We start from the raw sequence: 27,554 nt of genomic DNA, 5'->3' as shown, positions 1-27,554 counted from the left end.
CACTAAGCTTTACCCCCTCCCCTAATGTGTAAATAAATATCCCAAATAATATATTTCCCAAACTTTCTGCCATGCGTCGCTCTTGTTTCAACCTGTGTACCCGTAAATTCAATTAACGGATACGAAATCAAGAAAGGCAAAAACATGAAAAATATATACTTTAAGCTACATATTTGTCCATTAGAAGGGGGCGGGGGTAGAGTTTAGTGGAATCAGAGTCAAAATATGTTAACTGCGATTTTCCTTAATATTATGCAATAAGAATTGTTTCCTTACCAACGGCCCCAAATTGGTTTATACCCAATCTTCTACCTAGTCACAGGGAGCGCAATAGCGCTGCCTAAGTAAAGAGCAACATGGGCAAAATTTATTATCTATTTATTTTTGGTTTGTTTTGGACCAGGGCGCTTCGTATAGAAGGAGTTGTCGTAAAAAACTTTAAAAATGGCTCATTCGATTGGAAATTTGAAAGGCTAGTGCTCTTTTGGATAGTCAAAAGTGATTGAAAGGCAACCAATCCCCCTCTTACCCATAATTTCCCAAAACATATCCAATCCCGATTTTTATATAGCCGTTTTGTTCAGCGTAGTTGAAAGGTCCGGAAATTATGTCATTGAGGATAACAACCTCCCCACTGCCCTCATGACAAGAGTTGTAAGTTATACCCAGGGGCATGTAAGGTTCTTATAGAAAAGGGGATCGAACAAACTTCGGAAGGGGCTCATTGGATTGGTAATCAGAAGTTCTAGTGCCTTTTTTAAGAGTGAAGGTGATCGGAAGGTAGAAACCTCCCATCACACGTCGTATTTTTCCGAAATGCATCTGATAGAAATTTTGAGATTGCTGTTTGTTCAAAAAATAGTCTAAAGATCATAAGCAGCACAATAGCGCTGCCTAAGTAAAGAACGATGTGGGTACAATATATAATTTTGTTTATACCAGGGCACTTCGTGTAGAAGGAGTTGTCGTAGAAACTTGAAAAGGGGCTAATTCGATTGGAAATTTCAAGGCAACTAGCCCCCCCCCGTCCCACACCAATAATTTCCTCAAATACATACAATTAAAAATTTGAGATAACCATATTGTTCAGCGTAATGGAAAGGTCCAGTATTTATGTCTTTGAATATTAAATCCTCACACAGCCCTCAAGGCAAGGGTTGTAAGTTATACCACGGGGGCATATAAAGTTTTGATGGAAAGGGTGGTCATATAAACTTAAGAAGAGGCTCATTTGATTGGAAATTGAAAGTTATAGTTCCCTTTTAAGAGTCAAAATTGATAATAGGACGACTAGCCCCCCTGGCGCCCTTTTTCCCCCAAACTTGCGATATCCATTTTGTTAGAGATAGTCCAAAGAACCTATAACAAAGCTTACAGGGCTGACACAATCCACCAAAGCCCTGGGTGTATATAAGGTTTTTAAGGAATGGTGTTGGGGCTTCCCGCCCCTTTCTTTCTCTTCTCAGACAAATGACCTGTTTTCCTAATCTTAATTACATTTGGTTGGATTTTCCTGTGATGTAATTTTCAATTGTAAATTAAAGTCTCGTCGTCAAGGCAATCATTATGTAAAAGAAAATAAGTTGACTGGATTATAATTCGGTATGAGTCATCACATGGGCTTCCTAAATCTCAAGCCCCTTATTCTTAAAGCATGCGTAGGGCAAATTCAATTGAGGGACTTGATACATTAGATTGGCGCGCTTCACGTTGAACTATACCCCAAGTGCCAAGAAACTTTTGTGTCTTAAAATATTATTTTTTAGTCGACTGTGAGACCCCATTTAGAGAGTCTGTACTGAGAATTGATATATATGTTTTTTGCCTTTTTGGAAGAATACAAGTAAGCTATTTTCTACAGCCGCATGGACTATTTTTCTAGGAACCCAGAAAAGGTAGGGGAAGAATTTACGAGAAATGCCTTCATTTAGTATATCGACAAGGGGTTCCGTTTACCCTCCAAGGAAACAGCTAGAGATATTAGTGGTGACCCAGGTTGGGGGCATCCTTGGCCTAGACTTTGGCCGTTTGACCGTTAAATCACGTTACCAGACCCTGGAGCAGGGTATACCGTAAAAAGGGTAATAACATACTCTGTATTTACGGAACAGTAGTGGTGACCGCGAGCATTCCATTACAATATTGGGCGACAGCCAGGCTTCCCCTCCAATAAGTGGTGTAGCACCATTTTTGGGTCAATATCTGGTGGCAGCCATGGCTACTAGTACGAACATTGCTGGCAGCAACTAAAGACCTATCGGTAACACTGATAGTAAAAGAATCCGCGTTCTCCGAAAAGACGATTTAATTTAGCCAACACAGTAGCATATTGCCAGTAAATATAAAAAAAACTGCGGGATGAAAATCTAAATGGGCAATGCCTAGTTAGAAAAATCAAATTGTACGAATTAATATATCACGAAACTACGGGTGAATTTAGCCTAAAAGTTATAGGCTGTAAAAATATTACGAAAATTGGAATGGGCGATGCCTAGTTAACACTAAAAAAAATATGAATCAATATATCACGCGACTAATTAGCTTATGAAAAAATCGGCAAATTGAGACGTCGCAATTTTTCGCGAGAGACCGGAAGTGACATTGGAAAAAGGCATTTCATGCAGACTGAAGAAGTATTTTGATGTTAGCTGACTTTTGAAATAATGTCGGTCAGAGATAATACAGATATGGAACGAACGGATTTAGAGAATGAATTAAGAAGATATAATGGCGGAAGAAATCAAAGTAGTCTGAATAGAAGGAGCAGTATGAAATCGACATTCAGCAGGGGCTCACGAAAAAGTAGTCACATAGATATGACACAATATTTATTAAACTACATGAAAGAAAGAAAGAGAGAAGAGCGAGAGAAAAAAGAGGAGGGAGATAGAAAAGAAAGAAAGAAAGAAAGGGAATAAAGAGAAGAAGTACCTGAAAGAGAGCACCGTGAATATATGGAAAAATTACAGGCCGAAATAGATGAAATTAACAGAGATAGAGAGGAGCTAGAAAGGACTAAACCCTTAGAAAAACTAATTTGGAGGCTGATAGAATAGCCAGAGAAAAAAAGAGGGGCTGATAGAGTAGCGAGAGAACGAAAAGAGGAGAATGAAAGAATAGCTAGTGAGAAGAATGAGAGAGATCACCAAGAGTTTAAAAGAACCCTGATAGGCCTAATAGAACCCCGCTGGGGAATTCCAGAAACTGAGAGTTTATCAAAACTAACTTCTAGGCTATCGGATGGCCATAATAATTTGTGTAAGGATCAATTGAGAAAGACTGAAAATTATTAGTCCTTAGATGCTAAGACGGAAAAACATGCTACTTCGTTGACAAAGCGGGAGGTGGACCGGCCCATAAAACAAAATGGGAGGCTGAGCCACCTTATCTAAAAAACGAAATATTTGATACCCCAGTTCGAAATGTTGATAATCCGCAAAAATGGGATGTGGAAGTAAAAAGGCCACATAATGTTGAAAATAAGAAGCACCAAATTGATTTTTCGGGAATTTATTTTAGAAAACAGGAAACTTCAGAACACTTATAACGAATATGAGACACTGACAAGTACATATCAAGGTGAAACACTCATTTTGCTAGAGAAAAACGAGAATAAATCTAATGTATGTACCTTTCCTTTTAAGGTACGCGAAATTTTAGTGTAGTATGACAAACCAAATGTCGGAAGCCAATTCCCATTTGATGGAGAATTATTTGGTTCTGCGGTGAAAGTAACGAAAACAAAAAGAGAAAAAAAAGATGCAAAGCAAAACTACAATTTTCTTAATGTTAAAGTTAATGGTTCAGTTTTTGAAAAACAGATAACCTTCCGGAAAAAGGTCCGATAAGGAGGTGTTCTATCACCTAGCCTATTTAAAATTTGTATTTCTCAAGTTTTAAATAATAACCCTCGGACTTATTTTTATGGGTCACCTAACGTATCATATCTTGTATATGCTGATGATCTTCTTGCCATTAGCAAAAACAAAGATAGCCTTTTAAAATGTGTTAATTACATTTTTGAAGCATTTGTTAATATTGGTCTATATGTAAATATTGATAAGTGCGAGTACCTTACTTTCGGCTCTTCCCTTTCTTCACCTTCGCTTCTTGCATGCAATTCGTTTTCTGTCCCTTCTGTCCAATCTTTCAGGTGGCTGGGCAATAATATTATTAATAGTATAAGATCTTTCCGTTCCCGGCTGATTTCTGATTCCAGGTTGAAGATTCAGGTTGGTTACTCTAGGATTGTTGGAAACAGAGGTAGATATAATCGTAAAGCTTAATGTAAATTACATTCGTTTTTTTGTAAGCATCCAGTTCCATAACTTTATGGTTTTTACCCTCTGTAGATAATTCTTCTTTGCGTGTCCAGTACTTTCAATTTTGCAAATTCCTTCTTTTTCTCCCTCCTTGGTACCGTAATGGAAAGATAATGTCAAAATTCGGATTGAATTATGTTTTCGGTAAAATTGCCGTGTTGAGCAGAAAGCTGTCAGATTATAGGCAGCGCAATAGCGCTGCCTAAGCAAATAACGATGTTGGCACAATGTATTTTTTTTTTGGTTTTAGACCAGGACACTTGGTATCGAAGGAGTTGTCGTAGAAACTTCGAAAAGGGCTCATTCGCTTGGAAATTGGAGTGGCTTGTGCCCTTTTTAATAGTCCAAAGTGATTGGAAGGCAACTAACACCCCTTCCTCGCCCACCACTTCTTCAAACACACCCAATCAAAATTTTGAGACAGCTATTTTGTTCAGCGTAGTTGATTTCAAGATAGAAATTATGTTTTGAGGAGGACACTCCCCCACAACCCTCAGGGCAAGGGTTGTAAGTTATGCTCTGGGGGCATATTTAAAGAAAGCGTTGTCTTAGAAACTTCAAAAAGGATTCATTCGATAGGAAATTCAAAGGGCTAGTGCCCTTTTTAATAGTCAAAAGTTATAGGAGGGTAACTAGCCCCCCTCTCACGCCCACCTTGTCTCGACAACTATGCCATCAAAATTTTGAGATAGCCCTTTTGTTCAACGTAGTTGAAAGTTCTGAAAATTAGGTCTTTGACGATGACAACCCCCCCCCCCCAACAGCCCTCAGAGCAAGGGTCGTAAGTTATGCCCTGGGGGCATATAAAATTTTCATAGAAAGCGTTGTCGTGGAAACTTCAAAAAGGGCTCAAACCATTGGAAATTGAAATAGTTAGTGCCCTATTTAATATGCGAAAGTGATTGCAGGGCAACTAACACCCCTTCCGCACTCACCATTTCTACAAACACATCCAACCAAGATTTTGAGATAGCCGTATTGTTCAATGTAGTTGAAAGTTCTGGAAATTATATCTCTGAGCAGGACATTCCCCCCACAGTCTTCAGGGCAAGGGTTATAAGTTATGCCCCGGGGGCATATAAGGTTTTTATTGAAAGTTTTGTCGTAGAAACTTCAAAAAGGGCTCATTCGATTGGAAATTCAAAGGGCTAGAACTCTTTTTAATTGTCGAAAGTGATTGGAGGGCAACTAACCCCCCTCTCACGCCCCCCTTTTCCCCAATCATATCCAATCAAAAATTTTTAAATGGCCATTTTGTTCAACGTAGTTGAAATTTTAGGAAATTAGGTCTTTAAAGATGACAACCCCCCCCCACAGCCCTGAGGGCAAGTGTTGTAAGTTATGCCCTGGGGGCATATAAGGTTTTTATAGAAAGTGTTGTCGTAGAAACTTCAAAAAGGGCTTATGCAATTGCAAATTGAAAGATTTAGTGCCCTTCTTAACAGTCGAAGGTAAATGGAGAGCAACTAACCCCTCTGTAACGCCCACAATTTCCCCAAACGCATTCAATCAAAGTTTTGAGATAGTCATTTTGTTCAGCATAGTTGAAAGTTCTAGAAATTATGTATTTGAGGAGGACAAACCCCCCAGAGCCCCCACAGCAAAGGTTGTAAGTTATGGCCTGGGGACACGTAATGCTGGTATATAAAGAGTTTTCCTAGACACTGCCAAAGGGGTTGATTCAACTGGAAATTGAGAGGGTTATTGCCCCTTTTAATAGTCGAAAGCGATTGGACGGTAAGTCACCCCCCCCTCTCACGCTCACCATCTCCCCAAATACATCAAATCAAAGTTTTCAGAGAGCAGATTTGTTCAACGTAGTTGAAAGTTCTGGAAATTAGGTCTTTGAGGATGATACTCCCCCCAGAGCCCTCAGGGCTAAGGTTGTAAGTTATGCCCTGGGGGCATATAAGATTTACATTGGAAGCTTTGTCGCAGAAACTTGAAAGTGTTTATTCGATTGGAAAATTTTGCAACTAACCCCCCTCTCACACCCAACTTTTCCCCAAATACATCCAATCAAAATTTTTAGATAGCAGTTTTGTTCAGCGTAGTTGATTTCCAGATAGAAATTATGTTTTTGAGGAGGACACTCCCCCACAGCCCTTTAACGTAGTTTCAAGTTCTGGAAATTAGGTCTTTGAGGATGACACCCCCCCCCCCCCACCCCTCAGGGCAAGGGTTGTAAGTTATGCCCTGGGGGCATACAAGGTTTTTATTATTGAGAATAAAGAGGGCTAGTGCCCTTATTAATAGTTAAAAGCAATCGGAGGGCGAATGCCCCCCCCCATACCCATCATTTCTCCAAACACTTCCGATCAACATTTTGATATAGCCATTTTGTTCAACGTATTTAAAAGGTCTGGAAATTATGTCTTTGAAGATGACAACCTTCCCCCAATAGCCCTCAGGACAAGGGTCGTAAGTTATGCCCTTGGGACATTTAATGTTTTTATAAAAACTTTCGTCGTAGAAGCTACAAAAAGGGCTCATTCGATTGGAAATTGAGAGGACTAGTACCTTTTTTATCGTTCGAAAGTGATCATAGAGCAAATGTCTCCCGTCACACCTATCATTTCCTCAAACACTTCCAATCAAAATTTTGATATAGCCATTTTGTTAAGCCTATCAGAAAGGTTTGGAAATTATGTCTTTGATAATAACAAATCCTCCCAGCCCTCAGGGCAAGGGTTGTAAGTTTTGTCCTGGGGACATATAGGGTTTTTATAGAAAGTGTGGTCATATAAACTTCAAAGGGGTCTCATTGGATTGGTAATCAGACGCTCTAGTGCCTTTTTTAAGAGTCAAGTGATCAGAGGACAGCTACCCTCTCTCCCCTACACACACATCATATTGCCGCAAAGTGCATATAATAGATCTTTTAAGATAGCCATTTTATTTAAAATAGTCTAAATATCATATAACATGGCTTTTGAAATTGAAAAAGACCCCAAAGACTAGGGGTAAGGGTTGCAAATTATGATCAGGGGTGTTAAAGGTTTTTATGTAAGGGATGGTTGTTTAACTTCAGAAGAGGCTCAGTCTTTCTCCCTGATGTTTTATCAATATAAAACGAACGGGAATTAATAAAAAAAACTTTTTGAACAAAATAAGTTTTTCAAAAAATAGTAAAGAACTTCATTAAACCAAAAATGAGCAAAAACAAAACCAAATAATCTACCAAGCATACAACTACCACAAATCAGCATCAATAAATAAATGTAACCCAAAACGAATAGAAATTACAATAAATCAAACTCAAAACGAGTAGAAATTAATCTGAGTAGTGTTCTAAACCCTATGCTTTCTAAAAGCTAGAATATAATTTGCGCTTCGCTGAAAAATTTTCTTTTAAATGTTTTCATTTTCACAACTTTAAGAAATCAAAAATTGATTAAGATTTTAAGGAAGAAATATCAGCATATGTATATTAAACTGACCAGGCACATTTTTCCAGTAAATTCATTTGAATTTTTTTCAGTGAAGTACAAATTATATTCTGGCTTTTAGAAAGCATAGGGTTTAGAACCCTAATCAGATTAAATTCTGCTCTTTTTGAGTTAGACTTATTTTAATTTCTGTTTATTTTGGGTTTATTTTTGTATATTTTTTTTGTAGTTGTGTGTTTGTTTTTTTTGTCTTGAGTGAACATTTTTTTTCGTATTTTGTGTTTTTTTTCTCTTATATATTACTCCGCTATTTACCTTGTTGTCATTAGTGGGTAAAAAATAAAAAAAAAATAAATAAATTCAATTTTCATTTAGCGACGAATTAATTTCTGACACAATGACAAAACTAAAGAAAAATAAAAAGAGAAAAGAAATACTAAAAGGAATTACAATAAAGAAATGCAGTCAAAGATTGTGGACACTGGAGTCCAATTCAAATTTAATTATGATTTATTTTGCGCGATTGACAAAGTTGAGACAAGTAGAAATGAAAAGGTAAAGGCAAACAAGAGACAGAATTTGCGGATTCAGCCTGCAGTGGCGAGAAATAAAAATTAGATGGGCTATGCCTAGCTAACATAAATAAAATAAATAATATGGGGGGGGACAACGAGGTCCAAGACCCACCGGGAAGCTTACAAAAATACAATAAGACGAAAAAGTTTAGAAGGGAGGAGAAGGCCCATGACCTATTAAGAGAAACTACAGATAATCATGAAATAGAATCGACTTGTCAATAACGGGTTATGGAAAGATTGGGAGGTACTGAATTTCGGGTTGGATTGAAGAAATTTGGGAAGGAATCTGAGATTAATATTATAAACTCAAAGAAGGTTTTGATCTTTTATGAGGGGGAGGAATCCCTTGGAGAAGATCCTCTCCGGGAAGACAAGAATGATGGACGGTTCGCTCAACGGACAGCTGGTTGGCCAGTTGTGATCCTGTTACCAAGATTTCACCTCTCTGATCTGGAGTCCTTGGGAGACTCTCTCTCCCAGTCTCTTCATATTTCACTCAAACTTTTGTCCAGTAACCCCATTCACGGTTTTAACTCTTCATGGGAAGCGACAATTATTTCCGGCAAATATTATTCAGTATCCCATTTTCATCTTCAATTAGTACTAACACCTATTCTTCATGTGATTATCCCAGGGGAGGGAACCCAGAATGAAATGATTAATGATTCGCTGAAACTTTTAGCTGATTTCCCTGTACCCCTATCGTTTTCAGAGAACTGTGTATTTTCGGCTTTGGATTATTTAATATTATGCCAAGGGGCAATTTACTTTTTAAGTGAGATGTAGTGTTGTTTTCACCGATGGAAATTAAGAGGCTAGTGCAGCCAATTTTTCATGATAGCTGGTATCATCAAATGTTTCAGAAACTGATTCTCTGTTCCTCTCAAATGTAAATTCGTGAGAGCGAGAAAATTTGTATTTTGGATCAAGCTAAGAACGATTATTTTCTGCAAATCTTGAGGACGTCAACTTGCAAAGCCTCATGCGAACACCCATACGATCTAGACCATGGTGGTTCTGCAGTAAAGACGTGTGGATTGCGGACAGAGCCAGAGCCAAGCGGTGGAAGCAGTAGTGCCGACGCTGGGGAACAAAGAAGACAAATGGATTTAGTAAAGTTGAAGTTCAATGTTTATTTTTGTAAGGATGGACCAGTGTGGCACATGGGTGGTCATTTGTTTTACGGGGGGGGGGGGGGGGTGTTGGGGCTTCCCGCCCCTTTCTTTAGCTCCTCAGATAAATGACCTTTTTTCCTTTTCTTAATTACACTTGTTTGGATTTTCCTATAATGTAATTTTCAATTGTAAGTTAAATTCTCGTCGTCAAGGCAACCATTTTGTAAAAGAAAATAAGTTGACTGGATTATCAGTCGGTTTGTGTCATCACATGGGCTTGCTAGATCTCAAGCCATTGATTCTTAATGTATGTGTAGGGCAAACTCAGTTCAGGAACTTGATACGCTAGATTGGCCCACGTCAAACTGAACCATAACCCAAGTGCCAAGATTTCTTAATGTGTTAGAATATTATTTTTTAGTCGACTGTCAGACCCCGTTTAGAGAGTCTGTATTGAGAAGTGATATATGTGTTTTGTGCCTTTTTGGAAGAATACAACTAAGCTATTTTCTACAGCCGTGTAGGCTATTTTTCCAGGAACCCAGACAGGGTAGGGAAAGAGTTTACGAGAAATACCATCATTCAGTATATCGACAGGGGGTTCCGATTACCCTCCAAAGAGATAGTTAGAGATACTAGTGGTGATCCAGGTTGGGGGCACCCTTGGCCTAGAGTTTCGCCGTTTGACCGTTCGATCACGTTACCATACCCAGGAGCAGGGTATACCGTAAACAGGGTACTAACATTATTCTATACTTACGGAGCAGTAGTGGTGACCGCGGGCATTCCATTATAATATTTGACACCAGCGAGGCTTCCCCTCCAATAAGTGGTGCAGCACTATTTTCAAAGTGAATTAAGGGTAACCAGCCCCCTCCGCCACAACCCTGAATTTCCATAACAAACATCCAATAAAAATTTTGAGACATCTATTTTCTTCAGCATTGTTGAAAGATACAGTAATTATGCCTTTGGGGACTTCAACCCCCCACAGCCCCCAGGGTAAGAGCTGTAAGTTAGGCACTTCGAGAGGAAAATTCCTAAGGACAATATTTGAATTGGGGCAGCACATGCTAGACAACATCCAAATATGGTCACAGAATCATAGACTACGCTTAGCACCTGAATAGAGTGAAGTAGTAGTATTCACAAAAAAGAGAAAATGGCGGGCTCCCTTTGCTCTAAAAATATGTGATCACCCATTATCCCTGAAAAAGCAGATAAAATACCTAGGGGCACAATTGATCACCAACTGAGTTGGAAAGCTCATTGTCTTGAAAAGGCACGGAAAGCCACAACTTCCCTAATTCAATGTCAACGAATGGTGGGAAAGAGCTGGGGCTTGACTCCCAATAAAATCAAGTATTAACATAAGACAATAATTGGACCGATTTTTTCATATGGAATTGTGGTTTTGGTCAATTCAACTCGAATTGCGAGGCACATAACCCCTTAATTAGGACGCAAAGGCTAGAATGCTTATCGATTACATCAGCATATTATGGAACTACTACGGCATCCAAAGAGCTTATCTCTAAAAAAATTTCTAGAGGTAGAAGCAGTAAAAAGTGCTCTTAGACTACAGATAAACGGTCAATGGACCCAAAGACAGCAGATACGAAATGGGAAAAGTAAAGACCATGTTGGCATCTGTAGCTCATTGCTTCAGTGCAAGAAGCTGCAGATGCCTAGAGATAATACTATTCCAACAATAAAACCAGAGAGGCAATTACAAATTGTCATAAAGGACAAAAAGGAAATGGAGCAGAAGATAGAGCTCTTCCATCAAACTAATGCGATAATATGTTATGCTGATGGTTCACAGTTTAATAAAAAATAAGAGACAGGAGTAGCAATATATCAGAATACTCCTGGTGTGGACAAGGAGGTAATCAGTTTTTAACTGGAATAATTTGATACATTTTTAAGGCTGAAATGTTCGGAATAGAACGGTCAGATGGAAGACTGTTAGACATGGGAAGTACAAGGAGAGATATATGTATCTTAAATCACAATCAATAATGCCTAAAGTCTTTTCAGAACGCAAAGAGCTAGTACAAGAGAGAACTGGAATGCTATAAAGCCCTGAATAGCTTGGTATCTACAGAAAGCCAAATTACCTTGATATGGATTCCTCGGCACTCTGGAATAAAGGGTAATGGGGCGGCAGATGAAGCAGCTAAGACTGGGACATCACTGAGATATTATGGCCCAGAACAATTCACCCCAATTCCGCAGGATTGCTGGAAAGCGGCTGAGAGGAGTTAGAGTAATGAGAAAGCGGAACAAAACTGGCACAGGAAGGTGGGGTATAAGGAAGCGAAGGAATTATTCCCAAATCTCAACCCCACTCTTATTAAACATTTTCTACGACTGAAAAGGCCCCACACCAGAATGGTTACAGAATCCATAACAGGAACTGGAAATTTCGGGAAACATCTTTCCCGAGTAGGGAGGGGTAAATCCCCATTATGCCAAAAAAGCGAGATGGCCACTGTTGAAACAAAACGGCATCTGATAGAAGAATGTCCAGCTAGGATTAAACACCGGCTTGAGATACTTCATAATGTTACTGTTAAGCTGGAGAACATTGTAAGGGAAGGAGAAGTTCGACAGCTGGCAAGATATATGGTAAGGGTTGGGAGGCCAAACCCATCATTGGTTCCTCCAACCATAGATTGAACATAGTTTTTGGGATGTAGTGGCAATGGGCCTCGCAGCCCTGAGCCTCAACCCACTGATAATCAGTCCACCCCTCCTAATAATAATAATAAGGCAATTCCTTCGCTGTTTACATATAGTATATGTTATTCAGAAAGGTATGCATGTTTGACTTTTACCTTCCAAAAAGACAAAGGGCATTCAGGAGAGCCTTTCAGAAGAGGTTGGTGAGAGTGTTGAAATAAATCAAAACACGTTATGTGTATACGGATTGCCAAAAGGGTGTAACCGAGGAATAACCGGGTAAATTAATTTGGAACTTTCAGTGCCCCTCGTTTTAAAAACTTTTTAAGTAAAAGAAAAATCTACACGACACTACGAAGCTTGTGAAATGCATGATTAATTGGAACGTTGGCAAACTGCATGATCGGAGAAGTACAGTTGAAATCACTGAAAGAATGAATTTTGAGATGAATTAATACAGTTGTGGAATCTCTCTGTATTAGACAAAATATTACGGGGTAGAAACGGAGAAAGAGAAAGTTGGATTATAGTTCGAGTGGATTTAGTGAACTTGGAGATAACCTTCAAGATCGACGATTATAAGGTGGGGCAAATTGAGGAAAGCTTGCGTGTAATTTTATTTGGAAGGTGAGTGACATCTGTCCTGCTTGGTATGATCTATCGTATGAGGATTCCTTTTCAAGCAAATGGGTATAATTTGCATTTGGAGCAACCAGAACCAGGAGAGGATACTTGGTTTGTGTCGCATGGTGGTTTTACCTGCTTGATTTTTAGTCCGGATAATCCTTCAGTAGAGTTTTCGCGTGTTTATTCAGTTTACTTTCTCGCCCGCTCTAACCTTTGTAATTTCGATTTTAGGAGATGCATGGTGGTTTTTCCTGTTTGATTTTTAGTCCGGATAATCCTTCAGTTGAGTTTTCGCGTGTTTATTCAGTTTACTTTCTCGCCCGCTCTAACCTTTGTAATTTCGATTTTAGGAGATTCATATCGCTCGTCAAAGAATTGTTTGTAACGAATTAAGTTATTCGCTAATTAAGTTTATATATTCCGGTTATTTCAAAGATTGTTCAAATGTCACATTGCGCGTCGCTTAAGATTCGAAATTGTATATTGTGTATCGTCATTTTTTCTTTGTGTCAATTGCTGAATTCACCACGATTGATAAATTGTTTAAGTGATATTACTGACTAATATCGTACTTGTTTTCGTATTCAGTTGAGACTTCTATTATGTTTTTGAAGAGAGATAATGTCAAATAGGCATGAGAAGTCCAACTTACGGACACACAGATATCAAGCAGGGCAAAAGAGGCCCATAAAGAGTTACACGAAAAGCGCGATTTAGTTAAAATCCGGTATCAAAAAGAGTTACTTCCAAAAACGGGATACCTAGAGAGACAGAGATGGGTATAGAAGTAATACAATCGGTAAGGAGTAAACCCGGTAGTATAAGAGTGTACCAATTGGATACGGAGGCTATAATCCATGAAGACAAAAATGGAGAAAAATTATAATGTGAAAATACGCGGGAGCCAAGACAAACTCACCCCTCAGATGCTAGACGAAATGAAGGAGAGTCATCAGTTAGAGATAAGACATATAATCGCCAAAGAAATATAAAACGAACAGACTCAGAAACTGAATTAAGAGAATTTGACGACAGGAGAAATCGAAATAGACCGAGTAACAGAATAATATAAGCTCAGTATCCAGGAGGGGATCCCAAAGAAGTAATCATGTAAATTTTAAGCAGATGATGAATTATTTGGTCCAAGAGAGGCAGGAAAATAAACGAAAAGGGGAAGCTAGAGAACGAAAAGGGGAAGTATTTTCGATGTAATACCTTCAATTAGGTTTTTTTTTCCTAGACCACATTGCCTTTCTATCACGAACAAATAAACGTTCAATGCGAAAAGCCTATTTATTAGATAGTGAAAATAGATACAAAATTCTGGATATTTCGACCACATATGCAGCGGTCGTCATCAGCAGAAACATTGAAGTATTAAAACTAAAACTAACAAACTTACACAGAAAAAAAACTTTCGGTTCATTCACTAGATTTGTCTGAGACAGAGTTAAAAAAAACTGGGTTTATCCAAAGTCTTGAGTTGTAAATTTCTTCTTAGGTATTGCCTAAATGTAAGTTGAATTTCATGTGAAAGGGGCAAAATCTTCGTCTTCTTCTAACTGCAAAAATTTAAAATTTATGGTTAATTTATTGGTCACATCTCCCCATATATACGATGCATAATATAACGTCGTATACATGGGGAGATGTGACCAATAGTGTTGGGCGATATTTCGATTTTTCGCTATATCGATTTTTTCACTTTTGATATTTGATAATTGATATCGATATTTCGGAACCGTTTTTGGCTCCGATACACTCTTGTTTTTGCCAAAGTTAAATAACGAAAATCGTAGTTAAAGAGTATTTTGCATTATTTTTTTTATAAAAACTTCGAATAATACACAATTGAACAATGAAAAAACCAACTTCGATTATATGAAAAAATATCACGAAAACCCAGACATGAAACTACTTGGGCTCAAGAAAAAAACACGGCTATATTTGGCTATTCAAAAATACCAATATGTCAATGTTTTTCTCAGAGAGTCGGTTTCGCCGCTCGGTGATCAACTGACTGGCCTTGGAAAAAACTCTCTCAGAAGGGACACTGGTGGCGGACACAGACATAAATTTCATGGCAACCTCGCACAGATGTTTCTGAGAGCCCATGTTGCAAGAATTTCACCACTTGAGTGGATCCGTTTTTTCTTGGAACTACAGAGTCCCTGTTAAAAAGCTGCACAGCCATGATAGACTCGGCTGCTGTCGAACCACGTCCATAGTTGACTACCAGAACTTCGTCATGTGAGCCCCACAAACTGTCATGAGCCTGTCGATGCTGTCTCGCGGGGTTTGTGACGGTACTTGTACCTGCTGCTACGGATTCAGCAGACAACAAGGCCAAATCCATCTCTCTTGCTATTTTGCCCTCAACCGAGACAAGATCGTCGGGGGAAATATACATTTTCTTGAAACGCGGATCAAGGTATGTGGCAATCGTCACGGGTGTGACCTGACGAGGCTTATAAACCTAGCTTGCATTTTCTCCATCAAAGCCTTGTGGAGGTCCTCGGCGACATTTGAAAATCCACCACAATCTACCTGAACAAGGTGGCGTCTCAAAATCATGGATAAAGGCAGGACTTTTGAGATGGAGGGATAGCTTTCAGAAGAGAGCTCGACTGTGACCTCGTCAAAAGGTGTAAGTACCGCGATCACGTTTGAAATAACATCCCACTCACTTTCAGTGAGTAGGAGATCTACTTTACCGAGAAGCACAAGCAAACTTGGTACCGACTCTTTCAAATCTTGTAGACCAGGCAAAACAGTGAGAAGTGAATTCCGTCTAGTGGTCACATGAGGTATCAGTTTTTTGGTGCAAACATTGTCAATAGAGATCTGAACCTGGCGCAACTTGTCGGCAGCTACAACACTACGTCTGAAAAAGCTGACTATGTTCCTAGCTTTTTGGACAAGAGGTGACAAGTCAGCAGTATCATCAATAGCACCCCTCACAATCAAATTCAGAGTATATGCGAAGCACGAAACATGTCTCCAGCCTTTACCTACAGCAGATGCAGCATCCTTTACAGCCCGTACCACATTTGCTCCATTATCGGTAACTACAGCTACAACCTTTTCCTTAATCCCCCACTCAGTGGTAATTTTCAGAAGATGAGCTGTGATAGCATCAGCACTATGTCTCTCTTCAATTTTCACAGTAGGAAGCATGTTGCTGCAAAGGCAACCTGTCTTGTTAATGTACTGAACGGAGACAGTTAGGAAACCCTCAATTAACCGGGAGGTCCATATATCTGTTGTAAGTGACACCTGTCCTACTTTATTTTTAGCGCCTCCTGCAGTTTCAATTTTTCTATAGCATAGATTTCAGGGAGAAGGTCTCTTGTCACTTTAGCTCGGGATGGCAAAGTATAATTAGGGTCAAGGCCCTGCACCAGATCAATAAACCCAGGATTTGAAAAAACAGAGAGGGGTTGCATATCTTTTGCAATGAATTTCACAACCAGTTTGTTCATTTTTACAGTTTTAGGGTGCTTTGCCCTGTACTTGGTCTGTAACAACGAGTCAATTCTCGGCTGCTTTGCACTTGGTGCTCCTGAGTCAGTCTGGTCACTTCTATCACGGGTAACTTGGATAGGGTTACTAGCTTGACTCAAAGGTCTGGTTGAGTTTTGGCTATGTGATGGGACAATTTGAATTGAATCATGTTCATCATCAGATGAGCACGAATCAGAATCAGGGTTAACACTGGCACCCCCCGCCGATGTACTTCCTTTTATGCTTTAGTAATGTTTTTTGTGGTTTGTCTTGAGATGAGCATTAAGGTTGGTGGTATTTCCAGAGGTAGCAACACGTTTTTTGCATATTTTGCATAGTGCAGACTTAGCCGATAATTTTGTAAAATATTCCCACAAAGGACTTGGCATTTTTCAAAAACGGGTAGAGACCTGGACCTGCAATATATTAAACATTCAGAGTCAAATAGAATCCAATGGAACTGATTTTGTTAAATAAAGTGGTAGTACCAACCAGCAAATACTGGACCAGATGTGGGGATTCGATTTGGTATATAGGGTTTGATTTTGCTATTTACTCTAGATCAATAAGCAAAAGAAAATAATGAAAAATTACAGTAAATCATCAGCTAAATTTCTAAATTTCAATTATTTGGCAAAATATCATATTTTGCCAATCTGTTTTACAGGAATGTTATCTACTAGTCCAATAGCCATGTAGCAAGACAATACTCTGACATTAATGAGATTTCAAAGTCAAGACAGTGTTACCGCCTAGAGTCTAGGCGGTAGAGTCTAGGTTAGACGAGTTGTCAGAAACGCATCTGCCTAAAGAATAATCAAATCAACCGATCACAACCTGGAGAGGCTGTGACACTATTTAATTACCAAAGGAAAAAATCATCAGACTCATTCTTCCTGACTGAGCATAGAAGCAGCATAAAAACAGGACACACAAACAGGCAACATTACAGAACCCTTTAGTGCACTTCTACATTTTTGAAAGACGCCCCCTGACTTACACATTACATACTTCATACCAGCTTCATCACAAGGACCTATGCAACCTCGGACTGTTCGAACAAGAAACTAGTGCCGTGGTAATAGAAGTGTCAATCTAACCTTCAAACTATAATTTAAGCCTCCTGACCCTGTGTGGCAAAGGGAGGTTGTTAATTTCAGTTGAAGAGCTAAAATTATGGTCTAAAAGCTTGATTAATACTTTTTATCACCACCGTACGAGGCTATACCAGTCTGAGGTTGCATATTTACCTAGCATAGGTTCCCTGTACCTGACTTAAACCCTGATTTTTACGAGGTGGGCTGAGAAATTCTACTTCTACACTTACCCAGCTGGGAATCAATAAAAGTATTTTGGGTTATGGGGCTATAAGCCCCATAACCATCTTTGTCACATCATCATTTTCACAATGATAATTTTATTAATAAACAGGCCTTAAGGGTGAGTATACAGGGTTGCGAACTTTTTGGTCAATGCATATGTCCCTTGAGCATCCAAAAATGTTTCCTTTTCAGCCAAATTATGTCCATATTTTGTCCGTAATATGTCCATAATATATCCATCTTGAAATCTCAAAAACTAGTTTTCTTAAGACTTGTATACCTCTTTCAAAGTGGTCAGTTAACATCGAATATAATGAAAATGAATATGAGTCATTTAATCATCCATAAAAAATGAACAAGTGTGAAAGCACAAAAGTCGTAGAAACATGTAAATAGTAAAAAACTAAGTTTCGGAGCTTGAGGTTCATCTCCGTACAATAATTCCGCTTGACAGGTATGGTCGGCATGAGGGTCAGCCTTTTCACTTCTTTTTGTAGCTTTTTGTCAATCAGAGTATTTCTTGCACATGTCATAAGGTACAATCCAGGAGTCAAGCGACGTTGCAGAGTGCTAGGTAAGCTGGGTTGCCCTTCAATCAGGGGGGTGACATCCCTCATAATTCAGTAATTGCTTCTGTTGCAAGTTACATTTTGAGCCCTTAAAGGGGCCCCAAAGGTATTTAATTGTTTTAGCCACACAAAGAAGTTATCAACAGTAGTTAAGTTACTGAAAAGTTGTTAAAAACATATCACTAATTTATAAATAAGTTATTCAAGAGTAATATATTCCAAAAAATAACAATCAAACCTCATTTATTGGGCAACACAAATATAAACTGTTTTCCTAGTGTTTCAAGTTTTCAAATGCCGTCAACAAAAGTAGCACTTATTTTTGCAATTTGGAACTTTGGTGTAAACAATTCCGGTAATATTTTTGCAAATTTGGCTGGTGGGGGGGGGTAAATTTCATGGTAACTTTGCAGTGGACCTTATAATCTACTAGAATGAAAGTGAAAACATCATTTGATACTTCTTATGCTCTTTAATAATTCATATAAAATACCTTCAGGGCCCCTTTAAGGGCTCAAGATGCAATTTGCAACAGAAGGAATTATTGGATTATGAAAAAGCATAAAAAAGGAATCAACTGATGTATTTTCTTTCATCCTAGCTAAATTATTGTGCCACCTGCATATTTACCACCAATACCAACAGCCTAAACTTATACATTGTGCCCACGATTGGGAGCCTGTTTTAAATGTTTAAGAGGAGTGTATTTTGATCAAGATAGCCTACTTGTCAAAGATTATGCATTAGCCAAGCACTGGGAGGTTTTACCCAATATAACCCCTCCACTATAGCCTAGTCTAGGTTAAGTTTGTATTAGTTTTATAAAAGTTTTCCAGAATCTTACTGGGAATTTCACATAAACCTAAGGGTGACTCATTCAAACAGGGTGCGTGACTGCCTTTATTCCAGCAACACTTTACTAGGCTATAACTCCACACAAAGTTTTCATATAGCCTAATTTGTTATCAACCAGGTAGAATCACGACCCTTCTAGGAGACCCTTAATGAAATTATTTGAAAAAAACTACGTTTTCTAAAGAGTTAAAGAGGCTGAGTCACAAGTTCGAACCTTAAAACGTACAGGGATTAAGAGGTACAGTTGGGGGGCTGCCGCACCCCAAACCCCCCACTTTTGCAACCTTGAAATAAAAAAAAGTTTTTTAAACTGAAAGTAAGGAGCGACATTAAAACTTAAAACGGACAGAAATTATTCCGTATATGAAAGGGGCTGTGCCCTCCTCAACGCCTCGCTCTTTACGCTAAAGTTTGACTTTCTCACAACTCTTTTTTTAAACAATAAAAACTTTAGCGTAAAGAGCGAGGCGTTGAGGAGGGCACAGCCCCTTTCATATTCGGAATAATTTCTATTCGTTTAAGTTTTAATGTCGCTCCTTACTTTCAGTTTAAAAAACTTTTTTTTTTTTTTAAAGGTTGCCAAAGTGGGGGGTTTGAGGGGCGGCAGCCCCCAACTGTACCTCCTAATTCCTGTACGTTTTAAGGTTCGAACTTTTGACTCAGCCTCTTTTACTCTTTAGAAAACGTAGTTTTTTCAAATAATTTCTGCACATTTTTGTACAGTTTATTACTTATTATTGCTTGAATAACTATTAGCTGATCGTGTCAGGAGTTAAAGTTGGGGGGCTGCCTCCCCCCAAACTCCCCGCTCTTCAAGATTCTTATGTTAAGGCTTTTAATTCCTGAATACTCAAATCAAATGCGCAGTAAGATTTTCTTTTTTCAACTTGTCTTCGAGCATGCGGGTATACGGCATGTTATCAAAGCAGTGGAGACTTACCTGTAACCTGAAGGCCGACTGTGATATTCTTCTAGAGACGCCTGTTGAGCCGAAGCATTTAATAGATTGGATTTAAAAAAGAAACTGAGTTTCTTTTTTAAACTTTAAATTCAATATAAAAAAAATTTCCTCTAACTGGGAATCGAACCCGGGTCTTCCGCCTGACAGTCAGTAGTAGCGACCACTGTACCACAGAGACAATTGCTATATTATTTTTAGTCTTTGCTATCTATTTCTGAGGCAAGCAAATCCCCACAAAACTTGACATTTGGTTTTTGGAAAACAGGGAAGGAGTGATCGGATTGAGCTGAAATTTCGAGGATAAGCTCCCAGGCCCTAGGAAAGATTATCCTCCAAATTTTAGCCCGATCGGACAACGTTAAAGGGGGGCTGTGGTGGGAAAATTTAACATGGGCTCTTATAGGAAAACGAGGTTTTTCGTAAATATAAATTCGGGGGATAATTTTTTCGGTCTGAAAATATTAAAAGGCCTTAACAGGTCAAATTCCGCTTCGAATGAGTCCTAATTCACCCGGATCCGTTGCCAACTGTGGCCTGTAGGCGTGGCTGATAAAAAAAGAGAAATGAACATTAAGTGGCTATATCTGGTTTTTGGAAAACAGGGAAGGAGTGATCGGATTGAGCTGAAATTTCGGAGATAAGCTCCCGGGCCATAGGAAAGCTTAACCTCTAAATTTCAGCCCGATCGGACAGCGTTAAAGGGGGGCTGTGGTGGGAGGGTCGAAACTTCCGGCCCAGTTTACCCCATGAAGATAAATTCGGAGGAGGATGAAATTTTGCACGTTTCTTAGTTTGAGCTTGGGCTACAAAATGCAATCACCTCCGTCTCTCTGCGACCTCTAGGACCGGAAATCGCTTAACATTGTGGTGGGTCGCCTCTTTAAAGAGGCACAAGTGTGCCTCTTTGATTCAACTTGTAAATATGACAAGAAAACTTGTTAACTGAGACTAATAACACATATTTGGAGGATATTGCACTTCCAGCATAAAAATGAACTTACCAACACAGACATTTTATGATTTTTTGAAAATTGCGGTAAATTCTAAATAAAACTAGATAAAATCGCACATTCCTCTGTTAGTTAACAAAAGTTTCAATCATTCCATTAAAAAAAATACAAACTGTGGAATGATAAGGAATGACAATGTCATTGTTGTTTATTTCAACGTTTCTGGAGTATTCATTAGCTCCGTCTTATGAGTCATTGGATTTCATAAGTTATTCTTCTTCTTCTGGAAGATTTGGAAAACTTTTTTCTCTGTGGGACCTTTTCTGTTGGTCGTTCACGAGTAGATGGCGAGAAAAGCTGAAAATACTGGAAAATTCCGAAATATCGTTTTCGATATCGATATTTACGTTTCGATATTAGATATCGATATTTCGTCCGATATATCGATATCGAATATCGCCCAACACTAGTGACCAATCAAATTTTTTTTAACTCCCTCAGGCAAATCTAGTGAATGAACCAGAAATTATTATTTTGTTCTGTATAAATGTATTAGTTTTAATTTTAATACTTTAAGTGTTTCTGCTGATGATGATCGTTGTATATGTGGTCGAAATATCCAGACTATTGTATGTGTTTTTACTGTCTATTAAACTATTAAAAGAGAAAGATAAATAAGAAAGGGAGAAAGAAAGAATGGTGAAAGAAAAGAGAGAAAGAAAAGAAGAAGCGGATAGGAGATTATTAATGGAAATAATTGCAAGGAGAAATTCCCAGACGCCTCAACAATTGTCTACAATAGATCTAATGCGGGCCACAAACCTCCAACCGATGAGAGAAAACGAAGATATATACTTGCATTTCTCTAATTTTGAAAAAAATGCAGAATGGAACGGATGGCCGCAGGAACACTGGGAGACAATGATACATCCTAAGTTATATCGCAAGGCACAAGCTGCCTATGCGGCTTTGCCAAGGCACTACGCAAAAACCTCGAAAATTAAAAGAAGCCATTTTTAGGCGATTTCAAGTATCTCCGGAAAAAGTTCAGAAGCGAAAAAAAAAAAAAAAATCAAAAGGCTGGAGAGAATTTGAATACAGACTGACAGATTTACAGGAAAAACTTAAGGAGGCTATGGAAAAGACAGTGAAGGAACACATTTTTAGAAAATACTCACACACAACTGAAAATATACTTAAAAGAAAGAACCCGAAAACAAGTGGAGAAATGCCAGAGTTGATGGATAGGTGGACCGAAATAAGGAATGAAGTTGTGGACATAGAGAAATCTCGATATAGAGAGTATTTTCGAAATAGGCACTATTACACAGAGCAAAAAAGTGCATTTCAGCACAAACAAGGAAAATTAACTTGTTAATACTGTGGTACTACAGGGCATTTCGCAAGAAATTGTCCCAATAAAGATTATCAAAAAAAGCCTTAAAACGAATATCTTGGCTATGGACAATGATAATGAAAAAAAAAATATTCACTCGTAGATTCGCATAAAATATAAGGTAAATTAAATGGACAGTTGGTAGAAATGGCTATCGATTCTTGTAGCAATCAAACTTAAGTACAAAGTAATTTAGTTTAAAAAAAAGAAGTAAACTATTCAGATACGGTCTCGACACTATGCTTTTGTGCAGGTAAGCACCCATGTCCGTCAGCATGGGTTAGAATACAAATTGCAAAGAAATACACCACGGTCCAGAGAAAAACCATAAAAGGTAGGCCTAGTACCAGCTTCTGAAGTAAATGCCAATTTCAATAACGGTGGGAGATACAGAAGTGACTAGGCCAACTTACATAGAATAAGACGCGTAAAATCGATTTTTCAGGAAACTTTTTAGAAAATAGCAAAGTTCTAAACACATATATCAAATATGAGGCGCCGCAATGAAGGGATGAAGATGAGGCACTCGTGTGTCAGAAAAAATGAAAGTAAATTTACCGTGCGAACATTCCCGCAAAAAGTTTGAAACATTCTGGTCCAACATGAAAAACCTAATGTGGCAATTCAATTCCAGTTTGACGAAGATTTATTTAGTTCTTCTGTAAAAATAAAGAAAACAAAAAGAGAGACAAAAGATCCAAAGTAAAACTGCAATTTAAGAATTCAATTTATTTAATACTACGGCAAAGGTAAAGAAAACTAGGGGAGAGAAAATAAATAAAAAGCAGGACTACAATAAAGAAATGCATTCGAAGATGCGGGACACAGGAGTCCAATTCACATTTGCTGATGATTTATTTTTCGTGAGTGAACATATTTTAGAAAAGAAATCATTAATGCGGTAAGAGAAACGAGCTTAGGGGGGACGAAGAGGTCTTAGCTCTATTGGGAATAACCAGAGACGATCAAAACGTAGAATTGAGTAGATTACAACGGGATTTGGAAAAATAGGGATGTATTGAAATTCGGGTTTGATTAAAAAGACTTGAGAAGGAATCTGGGATTGATCCTACCCCTATAAGGGTATTTGATCTCTTTTTTTTTGGACAAGGGGAGCCCCCTCGGGAGGCCATGAATGATAGACAGCAGGTTCCTTCAACGAACAACTGGTGGGTCAGTTGTGATCCCTTTACCGAGGCTTTACCTTTTCAATCTTGGCTCTCAGATAGATACTCTTTCCCATTAGCAGTTACTTGCTCCTTTGTACTAATTTTGTATTAGTGTTTTTGGTTAATAAAGTCAAGTCAAGTTCATATTCCAGCCAAATTTTAACCCGGTAACCCCATTTGCTGTTCTTACCCTACATCTGAATGGACACTTATTTCCTCCAAACCTTATTCCTTGAGTTATATACCGAAGTTTCATCTTCAGTTGGCATCGGCGTATATTCTCCATTGGATTCATCCATGGGATGTGACCCAGAAAAAAACTGATTCATGGTTTGCTCAGATTTATTCCTGATTTCCCTGTACCCCAACCGCTTTCATGAACCCTTGTATTTTTGGCCATGGATACATTTAAGCAACGCAGAGGGGCAATTCGTGTTTCAATTGATATGTTCAATGGTTTTCATTTTTGGAGGTAAAAATGCTAGTTTAGCCAGTCCCTCTTGACTCTTACACCGTCTCATATGCCAGTATCCCGAGTCTTCACTTCTCTTTACTGTAAATTTTGTGAGAACGAGAAAAATCTTGTTAATCAAGCTACAAACCCCTGATTAAGGTTGACCCAAAACTAAATAATTATTTTTTTTTGATGTTTCCATTATGCTAGTGGGTTGGGGGATTTGAGTTCACTTTGGCTAGGCCAGAAAATTGCTGGATTAAATTTGCACGATTGTTTTCTGGTAATCTTGTGGACTTCAATTCTTCAAAATCTCAAACCTCATGCTGATGTCCATACAATTAGACCCGTTTTGTTCTGCAGTGGAGAATATTGGATGGAGATAGATCCTGAGCCAAGCTGTGGGAGCAGCAGCACAGACAATGGTCAGATATGGAAGACAGAAGGCTAATTGAGATTCTGAAATTCACATTCAATGTTGTAAAGATTGACCAGCGTGGCGCATGGGTGGGCATTTCTCTTACAGCGGAGGTGTTGAGGCCCGTGCCCCTTTTTTATCAGGTAAATGTCTCTTTCCTCTTATACATAGATTTACCTACAATACAATTTTATTTCCAAACTACCCCCCCCCACAGGTAGCACACTTGTCGTAATCACACTGGATATAATATCAGCGCGGGAGGAACTAACAGATCCCATGGGACCGCTCAAACGCGTTACTATACTCTAGGGGAGGCCAGTGATGGCACGGTGTCACATACCGCGCCACCACTAGAACATCCGCTGGTGGCGGTAGAGAACAAACAACCTAGACTCACTTTCTCTAGAATTTTGTCGTATTATGTCCCCTCCCCCATTGTCCAACTGACAAGACAAAACACGAAGGCACAAAGCTCGGTCCAATTATCTCAAGGTCGCCACACCGAGAACAGAGTACTCGCACTCCGATTTGGAGTGATCCAGCGGCGAAATAAATATATAATTGTATCTGGTGTCGCAAATTTAGGATAAAAAAATCCCAAAAGAAATTTTTTAAAGGAGAGCAGAGTAATTTTGAAACCTAGAACAAGCAGGAATAAAGTCATATAGCTTGTCAAAACTTAAAACACAAAGAAATTAACACGATTTAATAAATGCACTTTAAAACGATTAGCAATTCAATATGGCCAATAAATAAATGAAAAAAAATGGAGTTAAAATGAATTATTCTAATTATATTAGAATTGTATTCTAATTAAATTATTCTAAATAGTGGCGAGGCTACCAGCCTTCTCAACCCTTTAAAGGCTAGATGTCAATTGCGCCTAATTCAAAACAACTTGTAATTCGAACAGCGGGTCTTGTTTTTTTTTAGTCTTTACCTATATGACAACAACAAAATTATAGAATCACAATAAAGTAACAACTAGATTAAGATTGGGGGTATCACCCCCTTAAATTCTCTGAAAGGCTAGTGTCCATGGGCGCCCATAAGCTGAATTCCAGGGGGGGCAAACTACGTCTAATTGCTACTTTTAATGCTATATAATAGAAATCTCAGAACAAAAATATAAAAATAAGGCAGGATCATTCAGCCAGGGGGGGGGGGGCAAGAGCCCCCCTGCCCCCCCATATGGGCACCCATGCTAGTGTCATTTGCGCCATACTGAAAAAAAAAATTAAAAATTTGTGAAAAATTCAAATTTTTTTTCAGAATGTGGGGCTAAGCTTAGGCAGTGAATAGGTACTATTTGAAAGATAAAGATGGCTTTAAACGATTGGTTGCCTGTTATTTCAAGCAAATTTATGGTCCTATGTCAATTTTAAATTCTTGGTCAACCTTCTTAAGACCATAGGCATAGGTGCCTTGTTTGCCTCTTTTTGAATTCTTGATCAGCATGCCTAAGACTCTAGGCAGGCGTGTCTTTCTAAAAATTAACATGACTAGTATTTGTCCAATAAGAGGGTCTTACTTACTCCTGCCATTTACCCGTGCAGCCATTTAAATATTTGCCTCTCAATTTCTTGGCCTATCTGTCTTGGATTTTGTCTGTCTACAATTACTCAGCGTCTTGATGCAACCTATTGCAAAATACTTGATAACTTCAATTCAGTTATCAAGTGAAGGTTGATAACTTTTATTCTCACACGCTGTTGAGTTTCAAACAGCGTGTTTTTCATCTGTTAACAAGAAAAAGAAGAAAAGGAGAATACTAACCAAGGTACAGGGTTTTTTTTTTCTTAGAGTGGTAAAGGACGTCTTTTATTAAAACGTTCCCTTTGGATTCTATTTCATTCCAAAGAACAGAAAACTCAGACTTTAACTTGTCAAGACTGTATTTGATTTTATAAATCAATAAATAATTCATCAGTTGATTTTCTATACATTTGAAAGGAAAGTACTTAAATGGAAAATACTGTGGATTAAAATTTACTGTATTCATGAAACTAAATTGACCGTTTAACAAAATACAACGATAAACTAGAGCCCTTGGCGTTTGAAGAGTGATAGCCCAATCGTATTTGTGGTAAATTTTGTTCGTTTGAAATTTGACTTAATTCCTATTAATTTTGTTCACTTCATGTTTTCAGTTAGAAAAACAGTTACAAAAACGTCAGGTTTATAATATCCATAGTAAAAGCTGTTATTTTAATAATTTGGTATAATTATTCATCTTAGCGGATTAAAAAGAGGATTGAAGTAAAGAAAAACAGAAAATAGTGTAAAGATGCATGAACACACAAATTAGCAGAATTACTTTTAGCCAACTTCAGGAAGGAGAAAAATGGTAAACGAAGCAGAAGCTTACAGCCCCAAGCCATACTTACGGTATTAAAATAACTTACTCCCGATGAAATGGTTAGTACTGCAAAGGAAAAGAATACCCGGGAAATTAAAACTTCAAAAGAATCTGTAAAGACTCTTTCGATAATACTTATCGCTACTGCATGAATTTTTCCCTACGTCATCCTTAGGATCATTACCGCTTTATTTATCAGATCTGAAAAAATTGAAGAAAGCAAGCGTCCAAACAAAATTCCCAGCCAAATTACTGAGGAAGAGCACAGAAGACATGCCTTTCCGAGATCTAAACCGGCTACTTGGAAACCAAAACTAAAACATACAAGATGATATTTTGACGGGCTAATTCACTGACCAATTGAAGCAAAACGCGGTCTGCTTATGTATAGGAAAAAATATTAATTTAATTAGAATTCCTCGACTACGGCCTAGTAGAGGAACGTCATCAGCATATGCAGTATGCGACAGACCGAGTTGACAAAAAAAAAAAAAAACAACACTGAAACTCGCAGATTCCCAGCCAGGAAATGAATCCTCATTTAAACATAATAGTCGTCAAAACAGCTCCTTGACGAAATCCTTCATAAACAGAAATGTGATTTAAAAGGTCAATTTATCATTTTACCTGAACTTAAATAATTCCTTAGACCACACTGCTTTTCTATTTACTTAAATTTTGGGACAAGAATGCTAGAGTGACAAAACTACCAGGAGTGATTTATTGAATCGAGATCAAGCCATCTAATGAAAGACATTAGAATGAACATTATCAAACTCTGAAGAGATATTCACGGTTGAGCAATAAAGCGGGTCTTTGGATTTAACCAAACCTTCATAATGCCCGTGAGAATATGGTGAGCCAGAGAACAGCTAATA

At 38.3% G+C, this 27,554-nt stretch overlaps 1 protein-coding gene across 1 annotated transcript; it reads right to left on the bottom strand.

The window, feature by feature from the left end:
* Nucleotides 1-15,161: 15,161 nt before the first annotated feature.
* Nucleotides 15,162-15,893, bottom strand: LOC148955301 (E3 SUMO-protein ligase ZBED1-like). Its single transcript, XM_089106938.1, has one exon. The coding sequence runs from the start codon at nt 15,891-15,893 to the stop codon at nt 15,162-15,164; it is 732 nt and encodes a 243-aa protein (XP_088963064.1).
* Between the last annotated feature and the right edge of the window lie 11,661 nt (nt 15,894-27,554).

Source organism: Artemia sp. Qi Xiang Cuo, chromosome 2 (genome assembly GCF_049724085.1).
Source record: "Artemia sp. Qi Xiang Cuo chromosome 2, ASM4972408v1, whole genome shotgun sequence".
In the NCBI taxonomy this organism is placed as follows: domain Eukaryota; kingdom Metazoa; phylum Arthropoda; class Branchiopoda; order Anostraca; family Artemiidae; genus Artemia; species Artemia sp. Qi Xiang Cuo.
Note: the sequence above shows the minus strand (reverse complement) of the source record. Positions and strands in the feature narration are given on the sequence as shown.